The sequence below is a fragment of the Poecilia reticulata genome, chromosome 18 (genome assembly GCF_904066995.2).
Source record: "Poecilia reticulata chromosome 18, P_reticulata-male-v2, whole genome shotgun sequence".
In the NCBI taxonomy this organism is placed as follows: domain Eukaryota; kingdom Metazoa; phylum Chordata; class Actinopteri; order Cyprinodontiformes; family Poeciliidae; genus Poecilia; species Poecilia reticulata.
Window position 1 is genome coordinate 15,414,071 of NC_088847.1, and position 20,030 is coordinate 15,434,100.

Genomic DNA, 20,030 nt, shown 5'->3' on the forward strand with positions numbered 1-20,030 from the left:
TCTTTCATCAGTGCAGACAAAGTGTCTGCATAACAGAACATAAGACTTTTTGTTTTTAAAAATTATGCTACACTAAAAGACGCAAGGATAGGCGTTGCTAGAATATTTGCTTAAAGCAGCGTCTTTTCATAACGCATAGAAATGCAAGGCAGGATTCGTCACTTTCTATATATTTAAAGGGAAATTTGTTCAGTCGCATTTTGGTCTCTGTTTGTAGCTACAGCACCACTCACTGATCAAACCTGGGCAGACTTTGGCAGGAAACGGTTGAAATGTTACATTCAGAAGAGGGGAAGCAACATTGGCTGAAACAGTTTCACAAAAATCTTTCTATATCAGTTTGTGGAGATTGAACTTTCTCAGTATTTATTGGAATCCGCTCAAACTGGCTCAATTAGCATGACGCCTTGGCTCAGAATATTCATTACAGGCGCTGATTGTTTTAATTTACTCAGCATCTGAATCCACAGCCAACAGCCTAATGCTCTACTTCTACGGACAATCGCCAACATTCATGGGCTTCCAAACTGGAAACCATCCATTAAACCAAAAAGAAGAAGAACAAGAAGAAGAAGAAGAAGAAGAAGAAGAAGTTTTGTCTCCGAAAATCCTTACAAGTCATTATTATTAAAATCCTTACAAGTCATTATTATTATTCGAATTTGTTGGTGAAAATCTTCTGGCTGGTCAAAAATAGTGACGAGATGGAAGAAAAGCTGATCTTTTTTTTTTTTTACTTCTCGTCTTGGTGATGACCTCCTGCCTATCTCTATGACAAGAATGAGTAATATTATTAAATGGATACTATATATATTTTTTAAAATATTAAAAATATATAAACATTAAAATTTTATGAAACAAAGTGAGTTTCAGAGTTGTCTCCCATCAAGATCAATATTTTGATTTCAATCTCTACCATTCAATTTATTCATTTATTTACATGATGCTCTTTCAACCAAGTTTTATTTTGTACTCCGTCTTTGTGAAGTACAGTGGTTTCTCTCTCAAGAAGGTGCTATATAACTACAAGTTATTTACTTTTAAAGAATACTTAAAGTGGTGCTTACTTTTATAGCCCTTGTGTCGCACTTGAGATTCAAATTTCCTAAACAATTGACTCATCAAACGATAAAACAATTCGTCAAGGACATATAAATGGTACTTAAAGCATTAGCAGCATTTACTCCTCGTTTCTGTGTGTTCAGCTTTCCTTCTGTAATGTAACCCCCGACCCATAAACTAACTAACATGTTACACCGGAAAAAAGAAAAAAGTACATTGAAACAATGGCAAAAAATAACAAGTACCTTAACATCTGAGATTTTATCACCTCTGTCCGGTTCCCAATTGTCTCCATGTCTGGCACTGTGCCGCAGAACTCTGCGCGCTAAATGAGAAAAGAAAGCAAAGACAAGTGATACCTGGCAGACGCCCAGAGATTTAGATGAGATGCTCGATTTATGGAGAGGACTTTTTGTATTAAGAATTCGTTGCATTAAGGAAAACTCACAAATTACAAAGATATGGACGTACTTTTCAGAAAGCATGTCCAGAAAACATCTGCTTTTGATTTGTCCAAGGTGGTGGTGTAATTTTCCAAAACACTGAATTTTGGGTTTCCTTGACCCGTAAGTTATAATCAGTAAAATTGCAAAATAAATAAATAAAATAAAATAAAAGCTTGAAATGTTTTACTCTGTGTAACAAAATCTCTATAAAATGATTGTTTCATTTACTGAAATGACTGGCAAGAAAAATGTCACTTTTACAAAATATTTGAGACACAAGACTTCCAGTAGGAGATTTAATTATTATATTATATTCAAACTCAACTGGTTTTTTACTGTGTGCAAATTCTAAAAATTATGTGTGAGCCTTGAACTTTAACCAAAAACTAAAATACAGAGGAAGCCCACACAAGAAAAAAAAAACCCAGCATCGGTGCAACAGTTTGACAGGAAAATGAAATCATCATCAGACACCTGGCAGACAAAAATGTCTTTTCGGCTTTCAGATGAAGCCACTCCACTAACGGCGAAGTAAAATGCCTAAGGCCCAGTCTGTGTTCTGGCATCCTGTAGATTCAGGAGGAAGAATGTCGAATACAGAATAAGCAGAGCTCCTGTTGAAAGGAAAAAGAAGAAGAAGAAGAAGGAAAAAAAAACAAAAAACTAGAAAAAGTCAAGTAAATAGAACAGCATGAAGGAAAGAGACTTTTCAAACTGGGACCCAAATGACTCTTTGGACAAATAAAGATGGTGAGCAAACATTAATTCAGAGTCGTATTACAATTTGTGCAAATGTTGATTCGCTTCGTCTCGGAAAAATATTCGGAACCCAAAAAGACTCATTATGGTTTGCGACACACAGTATCGCCGTTCGAGGATTTAACAAAGAATGCAAACCATGTTAAGCTCCACAAGCAAACCGCAAAGCGTGTGACGAGGGTATCAACGTTTTATTAGGACTCCCCAATGTGGAAAGTAAACCGCGCAAGAATGTTGTTTAGAACTTGAAAATCAACTGCAGAATTAGTTTTGCAACACACAGAGATGTTGAAAGTGGGTAGGGACGGGGAAATGAATGACTAAGGAAGCAGTGAGCAAATAAAATATTATCTGAACTGGAAAACTGTTTCTGCAGGGCAGCATTTTTCTGTTCTTTTTTTTTTTTGCATTTTGAGTAGAGAGAATAGTATTGAGTGGAAAAGCAGACTCACAGGGGAGCAACACAGTGTAAACCTCGACCAAAGGCTGGTGGGCCTTTATTAGTTCATCTAAAGAATCATTAAAAGCCTCTTCAATAAAATACTTTTGAGGCAAGGCAGAGCGTTCGTGCATGTGCAAAAACAAAAGTTGTAAAAAGAAAAGAAAAAGTTCTTGTATTGAAGAAACACTTGCAAAGTTTTTATGGTATGAAGAAATCGCACCATTTACAAATTTCCTAGGGTTTCAACGTGGTTGAAAAACAGCTTGACCTGTTTCAGGTCAGTTGGGATTAACAGTATTTTTTACTCTGCCATCTGCCACATTAATCATAGGATATTCCTTTAGTCAGACGTTTAAATACGCTAGAAGCGCTACTTTGAGATTACTATAGATTTACATTTAAGCTGTCCTGTAGGTCATTGACTTCCTCTGTACATGTGACAGGCGACGTGATTTGTAATCCTCAATTAACATTTTCCATTGTTCTTTATTTCATTAACCATATTTTAACGTGACTCCTGAAACGCAAACAAGACCTTTTTTGTTTTTTGTGGCATCTTTTCAAAACAAAGTGGGATTTCTGTTTTACACAGCTACTAAGAAGTGACACTTGATTAACCAATGACTATTAATCATTAATGATATTTGACACCTTCTATCTAGACACTTCAAAATAAATGAAATAACAAGTGCAAGGACATGGGCTTTTATTAAAATGTAACGGTTTTCTGCTTTTCTGCCACATAAAGGCAACTGGTTTGATGTAATTCTATAAACACTTCCAAATGTTGTGAAAAACGGCTGAAATTTTAACAACCCACTCAAAGCTGTTTTTTTGTTTTTTTTCCCCCCCAAACCCAATGTGATCAATCGAAGCCCAGTTGGGCGGAAACCCGTCCAACCTGGCAACACTCGATATGAGTTACAACATTTAATTTTCCCTTTGGGATGAATAGAATATCTTTAAAACAGAATTTAATTGAAATGAAGAGACTGGAAGCCAGGATAAGGATGGCAACAGCAACAAGGGCAAAATGAAGTAATCGGAACAAAACATGAATGCTTTTGTTCATTTCTGTTTTACGGAATCAAATAAACGTCAAAACCAATCACAATTAATCACAATTATTTTTATTTTGACATAAAGCATTGAATTGGGATTAACACATTGTCTTACAGAGATATTAAATTGTTGATGTTTATTCATGTATTCATTTTTATTATACTTAATTATGCATTAATTAATGCATTAATGTGATAAACTGACACTTAAAACTTTTAAAAACATAAGAACATGAATCGATATAACAGAAATAATTCATCAAGCAATAAATTACAACATAATTAAACGGTCTAAGGCTCACACAGCCGTATACGTCTCCAGATGATTTTATGAAAACATTATAGCCACTTACATGAATGACTGCTGCATCCAGAGCTGCGAAAAGTGCTGCGTGTAAAAACGCATGTAGGCACACAAAGGATACGTCGCCCTCTTTAAATAACTAACTAACATGTTGACACCTACTTGACTTTGCAGTAACCTCAGAGTCAGTCGTTCAACATGCCTCTAATTAGTTGAAAACGTTCAGACGTTCAGTGCAAATGCATCCCGCCGACGTCATTTGTTGTCTGAAAGTCATCACTGGAGTGCCTGTCAGCAAATAAAGCTGCTGCGCCTGTAGGCGATCGCGTCGCTTCAACATCCCCACGCGGTGTTTTGCAACACGAACCGACAGAATTACATTCTCTCAAACGTAAGCAGACGATACACCAGGTCTTCAAATAAAACGAGGCGTCCTCGACGCCGTGCAATTATCTATGCGAAAGCTGGAAGATTTTGGCCCAAAGACCAGGCCTGAGGTATGTAATGATCAGCAACAAATCTCAAATCGGACTGCGTTCTTTTCGGTCTGTAAACCTTTGAAAAAGAAAGATCATCTACCCGTGTGCTAAAAATACAGCGCAAAACTTTTAAATGTGTGCAGTTTGAGTAACTCCGCGTAAGTTAAAATTGACATGGTTAGTGTTGTGTTCTCATTTTTAAAAATAAGACATTTTTACCGATATCCTTTTTACACTTGAACACAAGTTTAGAAAATGCTTCAAAACTATTCTACTGTAAACGCCTCTAACGTAATTCATTTCTGTAAAGAAAGAAGCGACGCCTTCCCTGAGAGTAATAAATAGTATTTGAGCAACTGTTTAGTTTTTAACACAAATTTAGAACTGTTTAGTTTTTAACACAAATTTAGAAGGACAGGGGCGATTTCAAATGTCAAACTGCAATAAAATGTCAAAATAAAAAAATAAAAAACGGGATATGTTTTTCAATATGCGTCTACAGGAAGCCTGAGTTCACAGAACAATCTGAGTAGTAGAAGGTGTTAAGAATCCAATTATCGCATTGCTGCCAATAAAAAACCTTTTTTTTTCCCCCTGAGATTTATTGCCGATTCATTCTGGTCCGATACGTCGATTTCTCCATCAGGCGCTCTCCGCTCCTCGGGGTCTCCGCAGCGACCTGAGCGGCATCTCGTCCGTGATGTCGACCGGGTTGCTGTGGGCCTGAGAGTCATCCTCCCCGTGCTGGTGGCGCGCAAAGTTCACAAAGACCTGAAACATCAACAACACGTCGTCACAAATCAAGACAGATTCCATTTTCCAAAATAAAAGTTTCTCTCCTCTTTTCTCCTGGTTTTGAAAAAGAAAAAAAAAAAAGCCAGAAACGGTGATTCAGCTGGCAGCTTTCGTGTGAACGAGTTGCCGTGCAAAGGCCACGAGGCGTCAAGCAAGACGTCTGGACTCAGACGGTGAATGTCAGCTTGACATCTTTGACCAGCTGAGAAAGACAATAAAACAATCATTCTCCTCTCTGTGATGCCAATATATTATAAAACAAAGTCAATCCTATGGCTTTTATTAAAAAAAAAAAAAAAAACTTTTACTCCGCAGAGCAAAAGCAGCAAAGAGGATCGTATAAAATGATAAGAGCATTGCTTTTTCATTAAATGGATTTCAATGGCTGTGTGAAAGTAAAAGCATGTGATTTATGAGGCTGCTTTTAAAATCATGGGGATAAGGGAAAAAAAAAAAAAAAAAGAAAAGAATAGCCATCTAGGCCAATCCTATCAGAGACTACTCAGAGTTTCCATCAATTAAAATGCTCTTTACGGTCACAAAATATGCTCTGGTAGGAGGCGAATAAACTCGAGCGACAGGGCTTGAATTACCAGATGAACACATCAGAGTTGTGCCGAGCTGAAATATATTCTTTTGTTTCATGAGACCCTGATAACTGGGAAAGAGAGATCTGTTAGCATCATTCTGTTTTAATTAACTAATGAATATAATCTGCAGCCTATTGTTTGTTTTTTTTTATATCTGCAACAGCATTATTAAGAGAATAAATGCTAATTATGCTGACATATTTAATTTGTCAATGAGAACATTTTATGAATTCACTTTGGAAAATGTGGTCAGATGTCTTATGACTGAATAGAAAAAAGAAGTATTAAAAAAGGAAAGCATAAGAAAGTAAATTTCAGAAATATATATAGAAATTTTTTTTTTTAATACGAAAACGTAAAGGACATAAAGAAATGTAAAACTAAAGATGAAGAACAAAAATGGACAAAGCTGAGTTAAACATAATAATAATAAGAAGAAATGTGTTTGGAGAGTTAATTCCTTCTTGTAAAAATGCTTCCTAATAAAACATTTTTAGAAAGTCTGCTTATTCATGCTCAGGTATCCACAAAGAAAACCCTTCAGGCCCGCGTGCTAAGTGCAACGCGGCTCTGTTCGGACCTGCCAACTCGGCCACATGGACCATGTGGCCGAGGCGTGTTGTATGAGCTCGGCTGCTGAGGGAGAGCTTCAGCAAATTGGTTCAGGGAACGGCGCGAAACGTGGCGATTAGCTCAGCCGTGTATGTTTTAATTACTCTCCGTTTATTAGCAGTTATACGTTGGGAACCCGAAACGTCCCCTGGACACAAGTCCTGACGGCTAACGCAGAGCGTCAGCAGGACCGGTGTCTTCCTTGGTAAATGGTATTTGCCTTTCTGAAGTGCACAGGTTGCAGCTTAGTACAAAAAAATAAACAGGAGGAAAAATAACAGAGAAGGAAGAACTGTGTGCTTCTTATTTTAAAGGAAATGAACGGACTGAGGCCAGACGGAGGAGTACGTCAATGTAATAAGATTTATTTTTCGAGGAACGTAAATACGAAATATATATATGTAAATAAAGCATCTAAATGTCAGACATCTGATTGCATTTTTGAGCCGAGATAAATATTTAGCTGCAAGTATCAGTTGCCCACAAATATTTAAGAGCTCGTGCTCAGATTTGCGTTCAAGGAGAAACTTCTCAAAACTTGCATGAATGGAAGAGTAGAAAGAAAACCTGTTGGAACATTAGTAAATCAAGTGATCAATTTGTGGTTTTCACAGCCCTCGAGTTCAATGCAGATTTTTAGATGGATTTTACGATAGGCCAACACAAACAACTGCGTGATTGTATGATGATTTATGGATTTCACAATGTTTTCCTGGAAAGTGGGACAGTGCAACAAAAAAAAAACATTTCCAGAAGTAGCCTAATAGTAAAAACTAAATAAATCCTCCTTATCCATCATCAGGATTTTAAATCTTATCGCGTTTCTAAAACAAAGACACAAAATTAGCTCCAACGATAAACCTGCGTGTGTGTGTGTCATGTGGCCGCTGCATGCTGGGAAACGTCACGACTAAGAAACAAGCAGCAGAGCCGCTAAAGCTCGAGTACGCACGGCTGACGTCGGCTCATCAGCAGTGCGCATCAAGGTCAGGCTTGTCAAAGCATTTTGTCAGATGACAGTGAGCAAGAGGATAAGAATGACAGTAGCAACAAATACCCTCTCTGCCCATCTCTGTGGGCATCTCTGACCCCGCTGCCGGCTGATATCGGTTTGATATGCCGAAGCACGCTCAGAATCTGATATTCGCACTCAAGGCTGCGCAGTTATCCAGCAGAATATCCAAGTAGTGTTTGTGTTTAACTTTCCATAAGACCAATAGTTGGAGAGGTCTTGCATAGTGCAGCACTTCTGACTGAACACACACACACACACGCACACGCACGCACACACACCCCCCCACACACACGCACACACCCCCACACGCACACACACGCGCACACCCCCACACACGCACACGTACACACACACAAAAAAAGTAAAGTGGATACATCTTGTGCTGTGATGAGTCCTAATTTTTTTGCTTCCCCTAATATTCCCTTTAATTTATGTATCTGAGAACGACATGAACATCGTGCACCAGTGCAACTCGGTGGCATTTCTGCGATAACAGATGGATACAGGCATTAATTACATTACGGAGGGTAAACTCAGGTGTTGATTTGGAGACCACCGAGGCGTAACGCGGGAGGGGAAGGACGTCATTTACGCAATTAACCTTTGTTTTGTAACAAAGGACGTGTTGCAGAGCGCAAAGGGATTTATCTAGAGATCATACACACAATCTGCCAACACGCTAATGTATTGATGCAAAGTTCTAGGTTGGGAGTTCACTTCACAAAAACCTTTGTGATAACATTCCAGTTAGCGATCAAGGGTTTCAGCTAGCTCAATGTCAGCTTAAGCATAGAAATGAGATGAGACATTTTTTGATGACTGGAATCAGAAACTTTTATTTATTTTTTTTAGCTCGGTTCACGAGTCAATCAAAAATCTTTTTAAAGGTCTTTATCTTACCAATGCACAATGTTTGCCTTCATCCATATCATTGTTCTGTGTGGATGCTGTTAATGTGCTGATGTTAGTATCTGTGAGGCCCTTAGAATGAAATCAGATGAAGTGCAGAGATGCTACGAGTTATTTAAGAGGAAATAGACTTTTCTATACCCTGTCGAGACATTTCTCAAGTTCTTTCAGCCTGCAAAAAAGACAGAAATATATAGAGTCCAATCAGTAGAATAAGCCTGATTTGGACCTTCCCATTTATCCCCCAAATGGGGGGATGTTGATTTCATCTGCCGCTTGTACCATGAAACCGTATTATGACCCAAGTGATTCATCCTAAACTTTGTGTCGGGGGCCATCAGGAAATAATGTTTGGTAAAATTAGTATTTGTTGTTTATCAGGATTGTAATCAAAGTAATCCGTTTTAGACAATTCATAGAGAAAACTTGGAAATAAACTATTCCAGAAATGCAGCGTTGCAACCACAAGCAATGATTAGAAGTTAACCCAAGAAAGCAATTTCACACCTTTCCGTTGTCAGTGATAATATATGTTTCCATCTGCTCATTCATACTGGCCAAAAGTATATCACATTATGTGTATTAAAAAAAAAAAGCAAAGCACTAGCAGTGGAGTGCCAAGACTGTTGTTGTTGTTGCATGAATCCTCATAAACAAATATTCATTTGGCAAAAAAAGCAGAGCATGTTGGCATAAAGCAGGCTGCATGAAAAATGTTCTTGGACTCGTATTTTTCTGCTAATGGCCCCACACTCTTATCTATCCATGTCTTTATAGTTAGAACTGTTTCATTGTCAAATAACATCAACATAAACTGAACATAGCACCTTTAGCAACAATGCACGACACATGTTGGAAAAAAATAAAATAAAATATTTGTTGCCTCCCTACTCGTCCTGCTTTGGCGACAAATTTGAACAGTTTTCCAAATATCGCCACGATTAACGTTTCGTCTTCTGGACCCAGACTGTCCTCTGAGAGACGAGTGACACCGTCACGTTCTCCTGCGAGGTCCGCACCGTCCCCACAATCACCATCACCAGGCCGTGTCGATCAATATTAATTGTAGTTCAAGTTGGGTGTTATGCTGTAGGTCGAGGCTGTGCTGTATAAATCAGCAGCTGAAAGGTGACTGTCTGGGTCTCTGCAGGCTCCGCACCCCGATCCCCTCTGTGCTGTAACACCCTGACCTGCTGGTTTAGGTATGATTTATTTACTGCCTTTTATCTGGTAAACATTGACCAGAGCACAAACTGCAGCAGCTGACACAAACGTTCAGTGACGCGTTCCAAGGTTGGCAGCTGCAGCACGGCTGAAGTGGAAACATGGCTCGAGTTAAACGCTTACCATAAATATTAATTAAAGCATTTACTTTCTGATGTGTGTTTTAAATACTTAATTGGACGGCTAAACGACTCCTGAAAGACGCATTTTACACAAATAACACCCGCAAAGACGGCATTCATCCCAAATTACAAGCCATCCACACGGGGATCGTGTTCATAAAATTCTGACAGTAAAACTCTTAATATTGCTGCGGTATCCTTTATACGGCGCAGATAATTTGATTAAAATACAGCAGAGAGACCGTAAAGATGCCTCCCATCTGTGTCTGTTTTCGCTCCTCTCTCAGCGAGGCGGACTCATGACCTTTGCAGACCTACGAGAAGTCATCCCCCACCTCCCCGTCTGGTCATCTGCTGTGGAGCTAATAGAGGGTTTGTAAGACCAATCACACCCACACTCACCACTCACTGCCTGATTGTATCAGACCTCTGGGGGCGCGAGGAAAAACACAAGGTGAAGACAGTCTGAGGCATCCAGTACTCGGCTTATTTTCAACAAAAAGGTGTAGCGCTTGGAATGAAATAAAGAGAAAATATATATATATTTATAAAGCACTCCCCCGCATTTTTTGGGCATCTCAGGTGGAAACGTGTCAAAAGCCTTAAAGTAAATAAGAAATAAATTCATCTTTTAGTGAAAAAGCATAAATAAGCCCAACATTACTTTGCATACATTAATTCAGATGGGGGTAAAAGTCTGATGAAGCATTGGATCATGTTTCTCTAACAAATATTTTATGCTGTTGGCAAGGAAATACAGTATAGCTCGATCAACATCCAAAAAATAAAGGCAGATTAACTCAGAAATGAGACGAGTGTAATGAAGTGGACTCAGGAGGATCTAGAGAGACGGTGCAAAGGGGAACGGTCAGCAAAGAAAGTGTTATCTCAAGGAGATGTACAAAATATTGTCAGATAAACCCTATCAAAACTGTGTACTTTGGCCTGATGAGGAAAATATTTAGCTTTCTGGCAACTGAAAATTGTGGCGAGTCTGGTTTGAAGTACAGAAAATGATGACTATGTGGAAAATTATAAAGCACCTGATGTGGAAGATGTGTCATGAGGGACTCTACTAAGAAACTGAAAATGGGTTGTCGTCAATTGGTGTTTCAGAAGATACCGACTCAAAATAAAACGGTCGAATCGACAAAAATCTGATCATTGGACATTAAATCATCGTTCAGCAATGAACAGAGGTAAATCCTACAGGAAACCCGTGAGGTGAGCAGAAGAAAAGACTCAAGATGATCTAGAAGAACGGTTCTCAGTCCTGGTCCTCACGGCTCTCTGTCTGTCACGTTTCAGGCATATCTCTGCTCTAAAACGAATGATTGTATTCCCTTCCTAAGCATGCCACAAAATGCTGCAGAAGCATGTTAATCAATACTTTAAGTCGGGTGTGTGGAGACGGGAAAACGCTTCAAATATGAAGGACGTCGTATGCGTCTGCAGAAGTCAAGATATATGAGATCGGTACAGTGAAACCGTCTTGGCTATTTAGTTCTACTGGTTACTTGAAAATTCCTAGAGTTCACCACTGATGGATTGTTGAAGTAGTAATCCAATAAGTTGAGCTGCTATAGAATTATTGGTAAATATCAGTGTATTTCAGGAAAAAAAGAATTTCAGGGTCAAAATGTCTCCCTTGTACAGTAAAACTGGCTAAAAATCAATAGTTTGCTCTCAAGCATAAACACAGGAAATATTTATCATTCTCAACATCATCATTTTTTTGTCAAAAAAGCACTCCCGAACAACTTCCCCATGAGGATAAAAGTGAAGCTCTGGAGTTTGCACTAATAAATCTTGGTAATAGAAAATCAATCACCACCAAAGTAACTTCTTAAAGTAAGGAAGTTACTTTTTTAATGTACTACCACAACAAAAAATGTGTTTTAAGTCTCTTGTGTGAAAAATGAGACTCGTTTTACGACGTCCATAAATTGAATGATGGAAAATCAATGAAATATTAAAAGTTGAGCTGAAAAATGTTTCATAGTTTAGAACAATAATGTCAAAAATGCACATAATACCAAATCTATGGCTGTATTTATCTGACCCATTTCAAGCTGGGGGTATGTAGGCAGACTCAAATCAATATGGACTTTATGCACACAGTATTATGTATAAGGTTTTGTAACATTTTTGCAGAAGCTTTTCAAAAGTTAACATGAAAATGTGGAAGCATATCCTATGATTCAATTCTGCTTTCATACACAATTTTCACGCATGACCAATGATTTCAAACAAGACGAAAAGTTTTTAATCAGTAAAGTGAGGCTCGTTTTTTTTTGTTTTTTTTTCATGTCTCACCTGATCCAGAGTTGTCTGGGATACGGAGTAGTCCTCCACGGCCAGCCTGCCCTGATTTCTGGTGAACTGGCTGAAGATGCTGGCCAAAGCTCCCTGCGTGTATGGGAGTTGGTACTGGAGTGTGTTGTGGTGTTTCTCCTTGAGAACGCTGTCCGGGAAAGTCAGCCGGACGAAGTCCTCGACTGGTCTGAGGGCAGGAGGGGAGCCGCCAACGCGCACGATCACCGTGTAGCCATCGCCAAACCTGGAGCAGAGTTAGTAGACATTCGGCATCTGATTTTCTGTGGTGACTGTATAAAAAGATGGAAGCATCCAAATCTGACCAAAAAGTAAACAATATTTAACTTGATAGAAAAAGTTCAATATTGTGACCTTATATTTGGTAGGTTTTTTGAAATTGCTCGTTTTCCAGACACCAAAAAACATTAACTTATTGTCAGAAAATGGCTGGATGTCTTATGTTTTTTTAAGCACTTCGACTGTTTTTAGAAGCAACTGAGACGCAAAAGGAAGTACAAAAACAATGCAAAAGTAGATTTTACATAATAGGTCCCTTTTAAGTTTGGCTGAGAGTAAGGGCACTGTGTCGACATGTTTTATATTTGTATAATCTAAAATAAGCTGCTCATTTAAATATAAAAATCACAAAAAATGCTCATTGTACTAAAGCTACAGCAATGCTTCAGTATTGTAATTTTGTCTAATTTTATTAGTGTACGTTCACACTCAGCGGCATTAACAGCACCTCTCATAAAGAAAGGAGGTCTAAAAAAGTGGTAGTGTCATCATTGCATGGTGAAAATACCACTACATTATGAACTCAAGCTAAAAATGTTCAATTGAAAATAAAATAATTCTCAAAAACATTAACAAGCCCCAAGTAATTAATATTTTTTTTTTGCTAAAACTATGCATAAAAAGTCATCACAGACATAAATATTGTCATAAACGAAGCTAAACTCTAAACCTAATTAGCATTCCACGTCTTTGAATATGTGTTATGTCTGCTGAGCAGCAAATAAAAACTCTGTGCCTTGTTATTCTGTCATTAGTACTCCTATGACCCCTTGTTTTCTGCCTAATTAATTCCCTGATGTTGGATTTACTCTCAGAAATGTCCATTGTGGCTTGTACTGAGCTTCGTGTAACGAGTGTTGGAGCCCCCTCAGTGACAATTAGAGATGTGGTGGATAAACCAAGCCTGCGTGATCCCAAAGGGAGGGAGGAGGAAGTGAAGCACTGCTGCTACTGAACAGCACAAGCAAACCTCATAGGTGGCCAGGATCCTTGAGTCAGAACATGAGAAATTAGACTTCAAGAGTCAAAATGTGGCAATATTGTGAGTTACTACAATTATTTAGCACCAGATTTTATTTGGAATTGGATTGTTTATGTTTAGTGGTTTCATATCTGGTTTGAAGATGAGTTTCCTTGACATTATGTCAGTAATAACGCTGTTTTAATAAATGTTTGTAATTTCCTGAAACATGTTTTAGGAGACCATTGATTTCCTACATAAAAATATTCAAGCGGTATTTTGTCTGCTGCAGGCTTCTTGGAACAGTAAACCACTTACGTTACACTTTTGGTCAAACAAGAAACAAAGATGTTTCCAAAGACCTTCCCAACGTGAGCACATCAACCGTGCAAAGTCTACAAGTTTTAGCAGGATGTAATCTTCAGACTGATTACAGCAGTTAACCTCATGCCTAACGTCTGTGACAACTCTAAAATATACAAACCAGGCCTCATGCATTCCCAAAATGTGACTAACCCAAGAAACTTTCAGAATGCTACACATGCTTTGCAATATGCCAAACTGTAGCCCAGGGGAAAATTCCCACCTGCTTGTTCCTTGGCAGTTTTTCCAACATTGCCAATCTTATCTTATCAGTGTGCACAGCAAGTCACATACAGATATTGTCTATGCAGATATTGCTCCATAGGATGCCACAAATAAAGCCAAACTTTGTCTCCATAATTAAAAGAGCTAATAGTAATTCTAGCATTAAACAATTTCAATGCAAGAAGGTTCAAACAGGAAATCTGGAGAGTCACAGAGGACTCGGGTGCGGCTTTGTCACAATCACACTGTGTGATCATGCACATAAAACACTTTTCAGCAAGCAGCCTTCTTTTGTTTTTTTCCCACTGAATAACACATTTTTGATTCAATGGAACTTAAGAAAAAGCATTCCATATAGGAATGTTTTTATCAGCCATAAAGAAATAAATGTGAAACTTCCTGAGCTCAAACTTTGGCTGAACTGTTGGCCTTTGTTCGTAGAACATTTTGAGTCTGCAGCAGAAGTTTGACAGATTTTTTTATTTTATTTTTTAAAGGACCACACAGTTAAATCGTTTTAGAAAATATAGGAAGGTGGCGATCTGGAGCTTCCCTTAATGTTAAGCATGGTTGCAAAATCTTGAGAAGAATTTTGGAGAAACCTCCAGTGAATTGTTAATTGGTATGTAAAACATTTGTGGAAATGTAAAATCAACAAGTGTCCATCTTTCTTTGAGGTTTTCTGCACCTTTTTATGTCTAAATTCAAAATTTTTTCAAAAAATTCAGTCGTAGATACTATAAATATAAATCCAAACATTCATAATCTGCAGAATAAGTGGATGGATGGATGGATGGATGGATGGATGGATGGATGGATGGATGGATGGATGGATGGATGGATGGATGGATGGATGGATGGATGGATGGATGGATGGATGGATGGATGGATTTTTCCATACTGTCTTGGAACCTCTATGTTTTCTTGTAAATGTTCTTAACAGTTATTTATAAATCAGGTATTTTTCACAAATACCTGATTTATAAATAAATCAGGTATTTATTTATAAATAAATAAATAAATTTATTTATAAATAAATGTGGGGGTGTGGGGGGTTTACATGGTGTGTCATGTAAACCCCCCACACCAATAATATTCAACTTTTTTTCCTACAACAGACAACAGATACAACAGACTAAAAAGACAACAGCCCCCCATCACGGTTGAGACCATTGCCTTTCGGTGTTTTACTTTGTGCTATATCTGAGATAAGCTTAGTCTAACAACGCTCAAACTCAACCAAGCTGCACAAGTCCAACTTCCTAAAAACACTGCAGCGAAACACCTACTTCAGTGGAAAGCAGGCTTTCCGTGACAGTAAAAAGCCCTTATCAATTAGCTCTCCCTCAGTCTGTCCCTCTGCTTGCCTTTTCATTTCCTCTCTTGTTGCACTACGGCAGAGATTTCAGGCACCACTTTGAGGGAAATAAGTCTTTTCATATGCTCATATTTTTACTTCCCCTCTAAATCCACCAGAATCCACGTTCTTTCATCCTGGACACACCGTCTTGGCTCCTCTGAAAGAACTTCTGCAAGTGTACGGAACGGAATAAAAACACGCAGATATGAGTAAATAGAGCCCGCACTGCCACACGTGGGCCGGCGTTTGAAACAATAAATTAGGTTTTAAACTGGTGATTTGAAAACCACATAAAAGCAAGATCTTAGCAACTTGGGGCTAAATTCAGCCCGGGAGGAAATAATGAATGGGTTATATTTACAGTCATGACTGCACACATTGTCACAGCTAATCCTTTCAGAATATTTTACATTTCAGATATGATACAGCAGCTCAACACAGCGTGGCAGAGCAGCTGTAATTTCAACAGAATGGTTCCCCCCACCACTCTTTTCCCCTTTCTTCATTTTCATTATTCTGCCTCAATCTTCTCCTCCACCGTGGTGTGCCTGGTAGTCACTCTTCCATGTAATTTAAAACAAACAACAGCCAGACACAGATAAGAGCATGACGGGCTGAAAATAATTCGGCTGCCTCTCTTCGTCTGCGGGAGCCCAGAAAGGTCATCAGTGCTGCTGCCAAGTCACAACGTTTGTGTGCACAAGGGAGGGGAGGGGCAACTGCAGGGCGAGAGGTCAGAGTGGGGCTTGGGTGGTCTGACACTTTGATCAAATATGAAGAAGTGGTGCTTTCAGAGTAAAGATGCTCTGATCCAGGAGAACAGCTGAAAAGTGCAACATTCTTTCCTAATTTAAGAGTCAGATGGTTGAGAAGGAGCGAATGGAGATCGTCTACTGTACACTGGTGTATTTTTAGATTATAGCTTCTTTTTTTTGGCAAGCCCCCTTCTTGGTGCTAAAAATATTTGATGTAAAAACTTATTTTTGTTATTTTTCATAAAGAAATTGGAATACATTCAACACTGGATTGAGGAAATGTAAAGCACTGTAAGAAAAAAATAAATAAAACTTTGAAAGACCTTCACATATTCAGGAATTATTCAAATTATTCAAAGAAAGATTTATTGTTTGAAATCGTTATGCTATATGACTATTGATCAAAATATCTTACTGTAATCACAATACTTTTTTTTTTTTTTTTTACATATGAACATTTTAAAAATGTGACAATTGATAAAAGAAACTACTCTAAATCTCTTCGCAGTCTTTTTAAGGAAACTATATGGCTGCAAATGCATTGCAGTAATTATATCCTCTATTGATGCTCTCATGTAAGCAACAATGGGGAAAATAGAGAAAGTCAAACTGATAATTCAACTAGTTTTTGAAGTTTTGCAACACAATTCATTGGAAGTTATTGCTGCAAAAATAAATAAAATAAAAAATCCTACCATGAAAAGAAATTCTTTATAAAAACATTATGACAAATGTGTTTTTAAATCCCTGTTAAGTCTCCATCGCCGAAGTTCTCCTGACCTTCTGCTCGTCATCAAATGAATCGCCACTAAATCTCCAGTTTATGAATTTCAATTCAAGCTGCATGGACATTGGTCATGCATCGATGGCTCCGACGCATCACAGTTTCTCTACAATCCCGGCTGCGTTCCAGGCTCCAGCCTTTCCTTCTACACTTTCTTAAAATGAATGCAACTATTGTGAACTACAATCTCGGAAATAGTTGAAAGAGTATCGTAAAAACAACAAAAAAAGACAAAGAAAATTTATATGAGTCTTTTAATTAGAGTACGTCTTGTATAAGACCTTTAACAAAAAACAATCTTGAGAAAAAAAAAGCCCGACTGGTACCACAAGACAAACATCGGGATGAGATATTCCCACAATTCTGTGTTACAGAATTAAACGTCAATATACTTATACTAGTAGAGGGTTATCTGCAGGGGTACTGAAATGTGAAATGTAATGTGTTGCTTTAAAGAAAATCGAATTTTTGTACAGCAAAACAAACTCATACAGATTTCAGATGTAGTCTGTCGTCTGCAAATTTTAAGACTGCTTGTAGACGTGACAGCAAACAACAATATGTTTCAAGCATCGCAGTTTCAAACAAATTAAAGTCGTCCTGCAGCTATCAAAGCTGAAGACATGCATTCTGAAAGTCAGCAGCCCTTACAGACAGTCCACCCGATGCGCCATCTGTCTGTCAGCGCCGTGTCTTAATTACACCTACGATGTTGATGCATTGTAAACCGTAAAGAGGATTATTTTGTCATCCATCTCTGCGGTTTGACAAGCACTTAAAAGCACTAAAGTATTTACTTAATGGCGTACCTGCAGAGCTTGATGCACAGCGAGAAGGAAGGAGTTTATTGGACTTCTCCATGTCAACTTCAGGAACTGATCCAAACTTTCAGAGACTGCCTCTTGTAAAAGAAAACACTCCAGCATTACCTTAATGCATTAAAGCCCCTCTCTGCCCCACTTTTTTTCCCCCCCTTTTTAATACGGTGACGCATTTTGACCGTGAAGAGTATAAGACTCCTGGCTGTTGGATGTGCTTAACTGCAGGTACTCTATGAAGAGGCGATATGAATGATATCAATCAGTGGAAAATCCTGCAGTTGGCTAGACGGTGTCCTTCCTAACTGACAAGATTATGGGGAAGCTTTGAAGCTGCTTTTATTGGTTCCTCCACTTCATTTGGGTTTACTTAACACCTGGGAGCTTTCATATGAGCGCACCACCATACTAAAAACCAATTTATAGCCTCCTGTGCATTTTTTTATATATATTTTTTTGCTTATTTATTCCTCACCATCTCAGTCCGCTTTTCATAAACTCCTGAAATGTGAGTGATTTAAGGGGCGCCATATATGAGGAGGGGATAAACAGATGGATGGGGATAACGAAGAGGCTGCCCGCCGTCTCAGAAGAAGGGACTGTCCAAAACTTAATCTTCAGCCTTCTTTTCAACCTGATGACCACCTCAGCAGTGGCAGAAATTGGCTCATTTTGTGCCTGACTCACACAAAGGCAGGTTTCTTAAAGCAGCAGCAGGCGGGTGTTTCACCGATAACCAAAAAGGTGAAATGACGAACTAAACGGGGCAGCGCTAAGAAAGACCACTGTAAGCACAGCAAATGGCGGAGAGACACAAACAAGGACAGTGCAGTTAGGGGGGTGTTTTGAAGGAGAGAAGGATTCTGGGAGGAAGCGAGGGAGCGAAGGGTTGCAAATGTTTGAGGGTAAGCATGTATTACATATGAGCCACGGGGGGTCAAAACTGTGAGAGCCGCCGCCGTGGTGAGACGCCGCAAGCTCGTTTCTGGGGCTTGTGATGGAAAAACGACGGAGGAGCAAGTGGCGAGGGGATGAAGTGGTAACCCCCCCCGCTTTGCAGGTCAAGACGCTCTCGCCGTGTGACAATGGCATGCATCACCTGTCTCTGATGCAATGCCTCCCTTATTGCCTAACAGAAGCTTCTCCTTCTGCAAGCTGCTGCTTGTGCAAACCTGCCCCTTTTTCTGTTATTTTAAAAGGTAGCAGCTAGTATTCAACACTCTTGTGATTACGTCATCTTACTTTTAATGTGTTTTCTTAGGATTTATAGTGACAAAGTAGTGTACACTTCTAAAGTAGAAGGAAGATTTGAGACTTGAGAGGTCAGCTGACTACAAATGTGCAACAGAGGATTTATTAGAGAAAATCAGTGAACAAACTGCCTCGTGAAGACCTAGGAACAACAGTAGGCATGTCAGAGATAAAGCTGGGGATTAATTTAAAGCAGATGTAGCTCTCTAGAAAATTACCAAGCTTTGAACCTCTCACAAAGACTGTTCAATCCATTGTCTGAAAATAGAAAGGGCACAGTACAACTGCAGGACAGAAGAAGAGCAATAAGAGAAGATGCCAAGAGACCCATGATGATTTCCAGAGATCCATTTTTCTGGTGGGTGAACTTGCTGAACCCTTTGTTGTGTGCTTCGTGGTCTTACTGGTAGAGAAAGTTGTTTTTGGAAAAGAAAAACTACAAGAAGTCCCATTTGCCCATTGCTCCACCACAGTAAACATGTAAAATAAGTTGCTCTGCTAAGGGTTGAACTTTGTGGGCTATATGCCACATGTTAGGATGGGATAAACCGATGGTAGTAGAGGTGCAAAACTGCTAGAGACATGCCCCAAAAGACTTGATTTGTATTTGTAAAAACACAAACAAAACGAGTGCGCAAACATCTCCACTCACTTCACAGTTATGTTCTACTTTGTGTTGGTCTCTCATCAAATCCCGATGAAACACTTTGACGCTTGTGGGTATAACATGACCAAAAGTGGAAAGGTTCAAGAGGCTCTTTGTGTGACAATTTTTTTTGTGTGTGTGTGTGTGTGTGTGTGTGTGTGCGCGTGTGTGTGTGTGTGTGTGTGTGTGTGTGTGTGCAAATTTCAACAGTATGCGTGCGTGCGTGCGTGTGTGGATGATGTGGCACAGCACAAACGTGGCAAGATGGTGACAAGGAAAGAAAACAGAGAAGACATTGCTTAATTGCCTTTTCAGTCATTAACGGGGTCTCACACCTCATGAAACATTAATTACACCGAGCGCTGTGGAGATAGGGAAGCTTAATTAGAAATTATTCACTGCACAGCGAGAGCTGAGCGATAGTATTTCTGCGG

At 38.9% G+C, this 20,030-nt stretch overlaps 1 protein-coding gene across 7 annotated transcripts in view; it reads right to left on the bottom strand.

Moving 5' to 3' along the window:
• Positions 1-3,817: 3,817 nt before the first annotated feature.
• The window catches only part of LOC103480793 (phospholipid-transporting ATPase ABCA1), a 213,883-nt gene continuing 197,670 nt past the window's right edge, over positions 3,818-20,030 (bottom strand). For all 7 annotated transcript variants that reach the window (XM_081600003.1, XM_081600007.1, XM_081600001.1 and 4 more), the window contains 2 exons: positions 12,137-12,380; positions 3,818-5,324 (listed from right to left, as the gene is read on the bottom strand). In XM_081600003.1, coding sequence (XP_081456129.1) covers positions 5,196-5,324; positions 12,137-12,380 — 373 coding nt within the window. In that variant the 3' untranslated portion in view covers positions 3,818-5,195. The remainder of the gene's footprint in view (positions 5,325-12,136; positions 12,381-20,030) is intronic.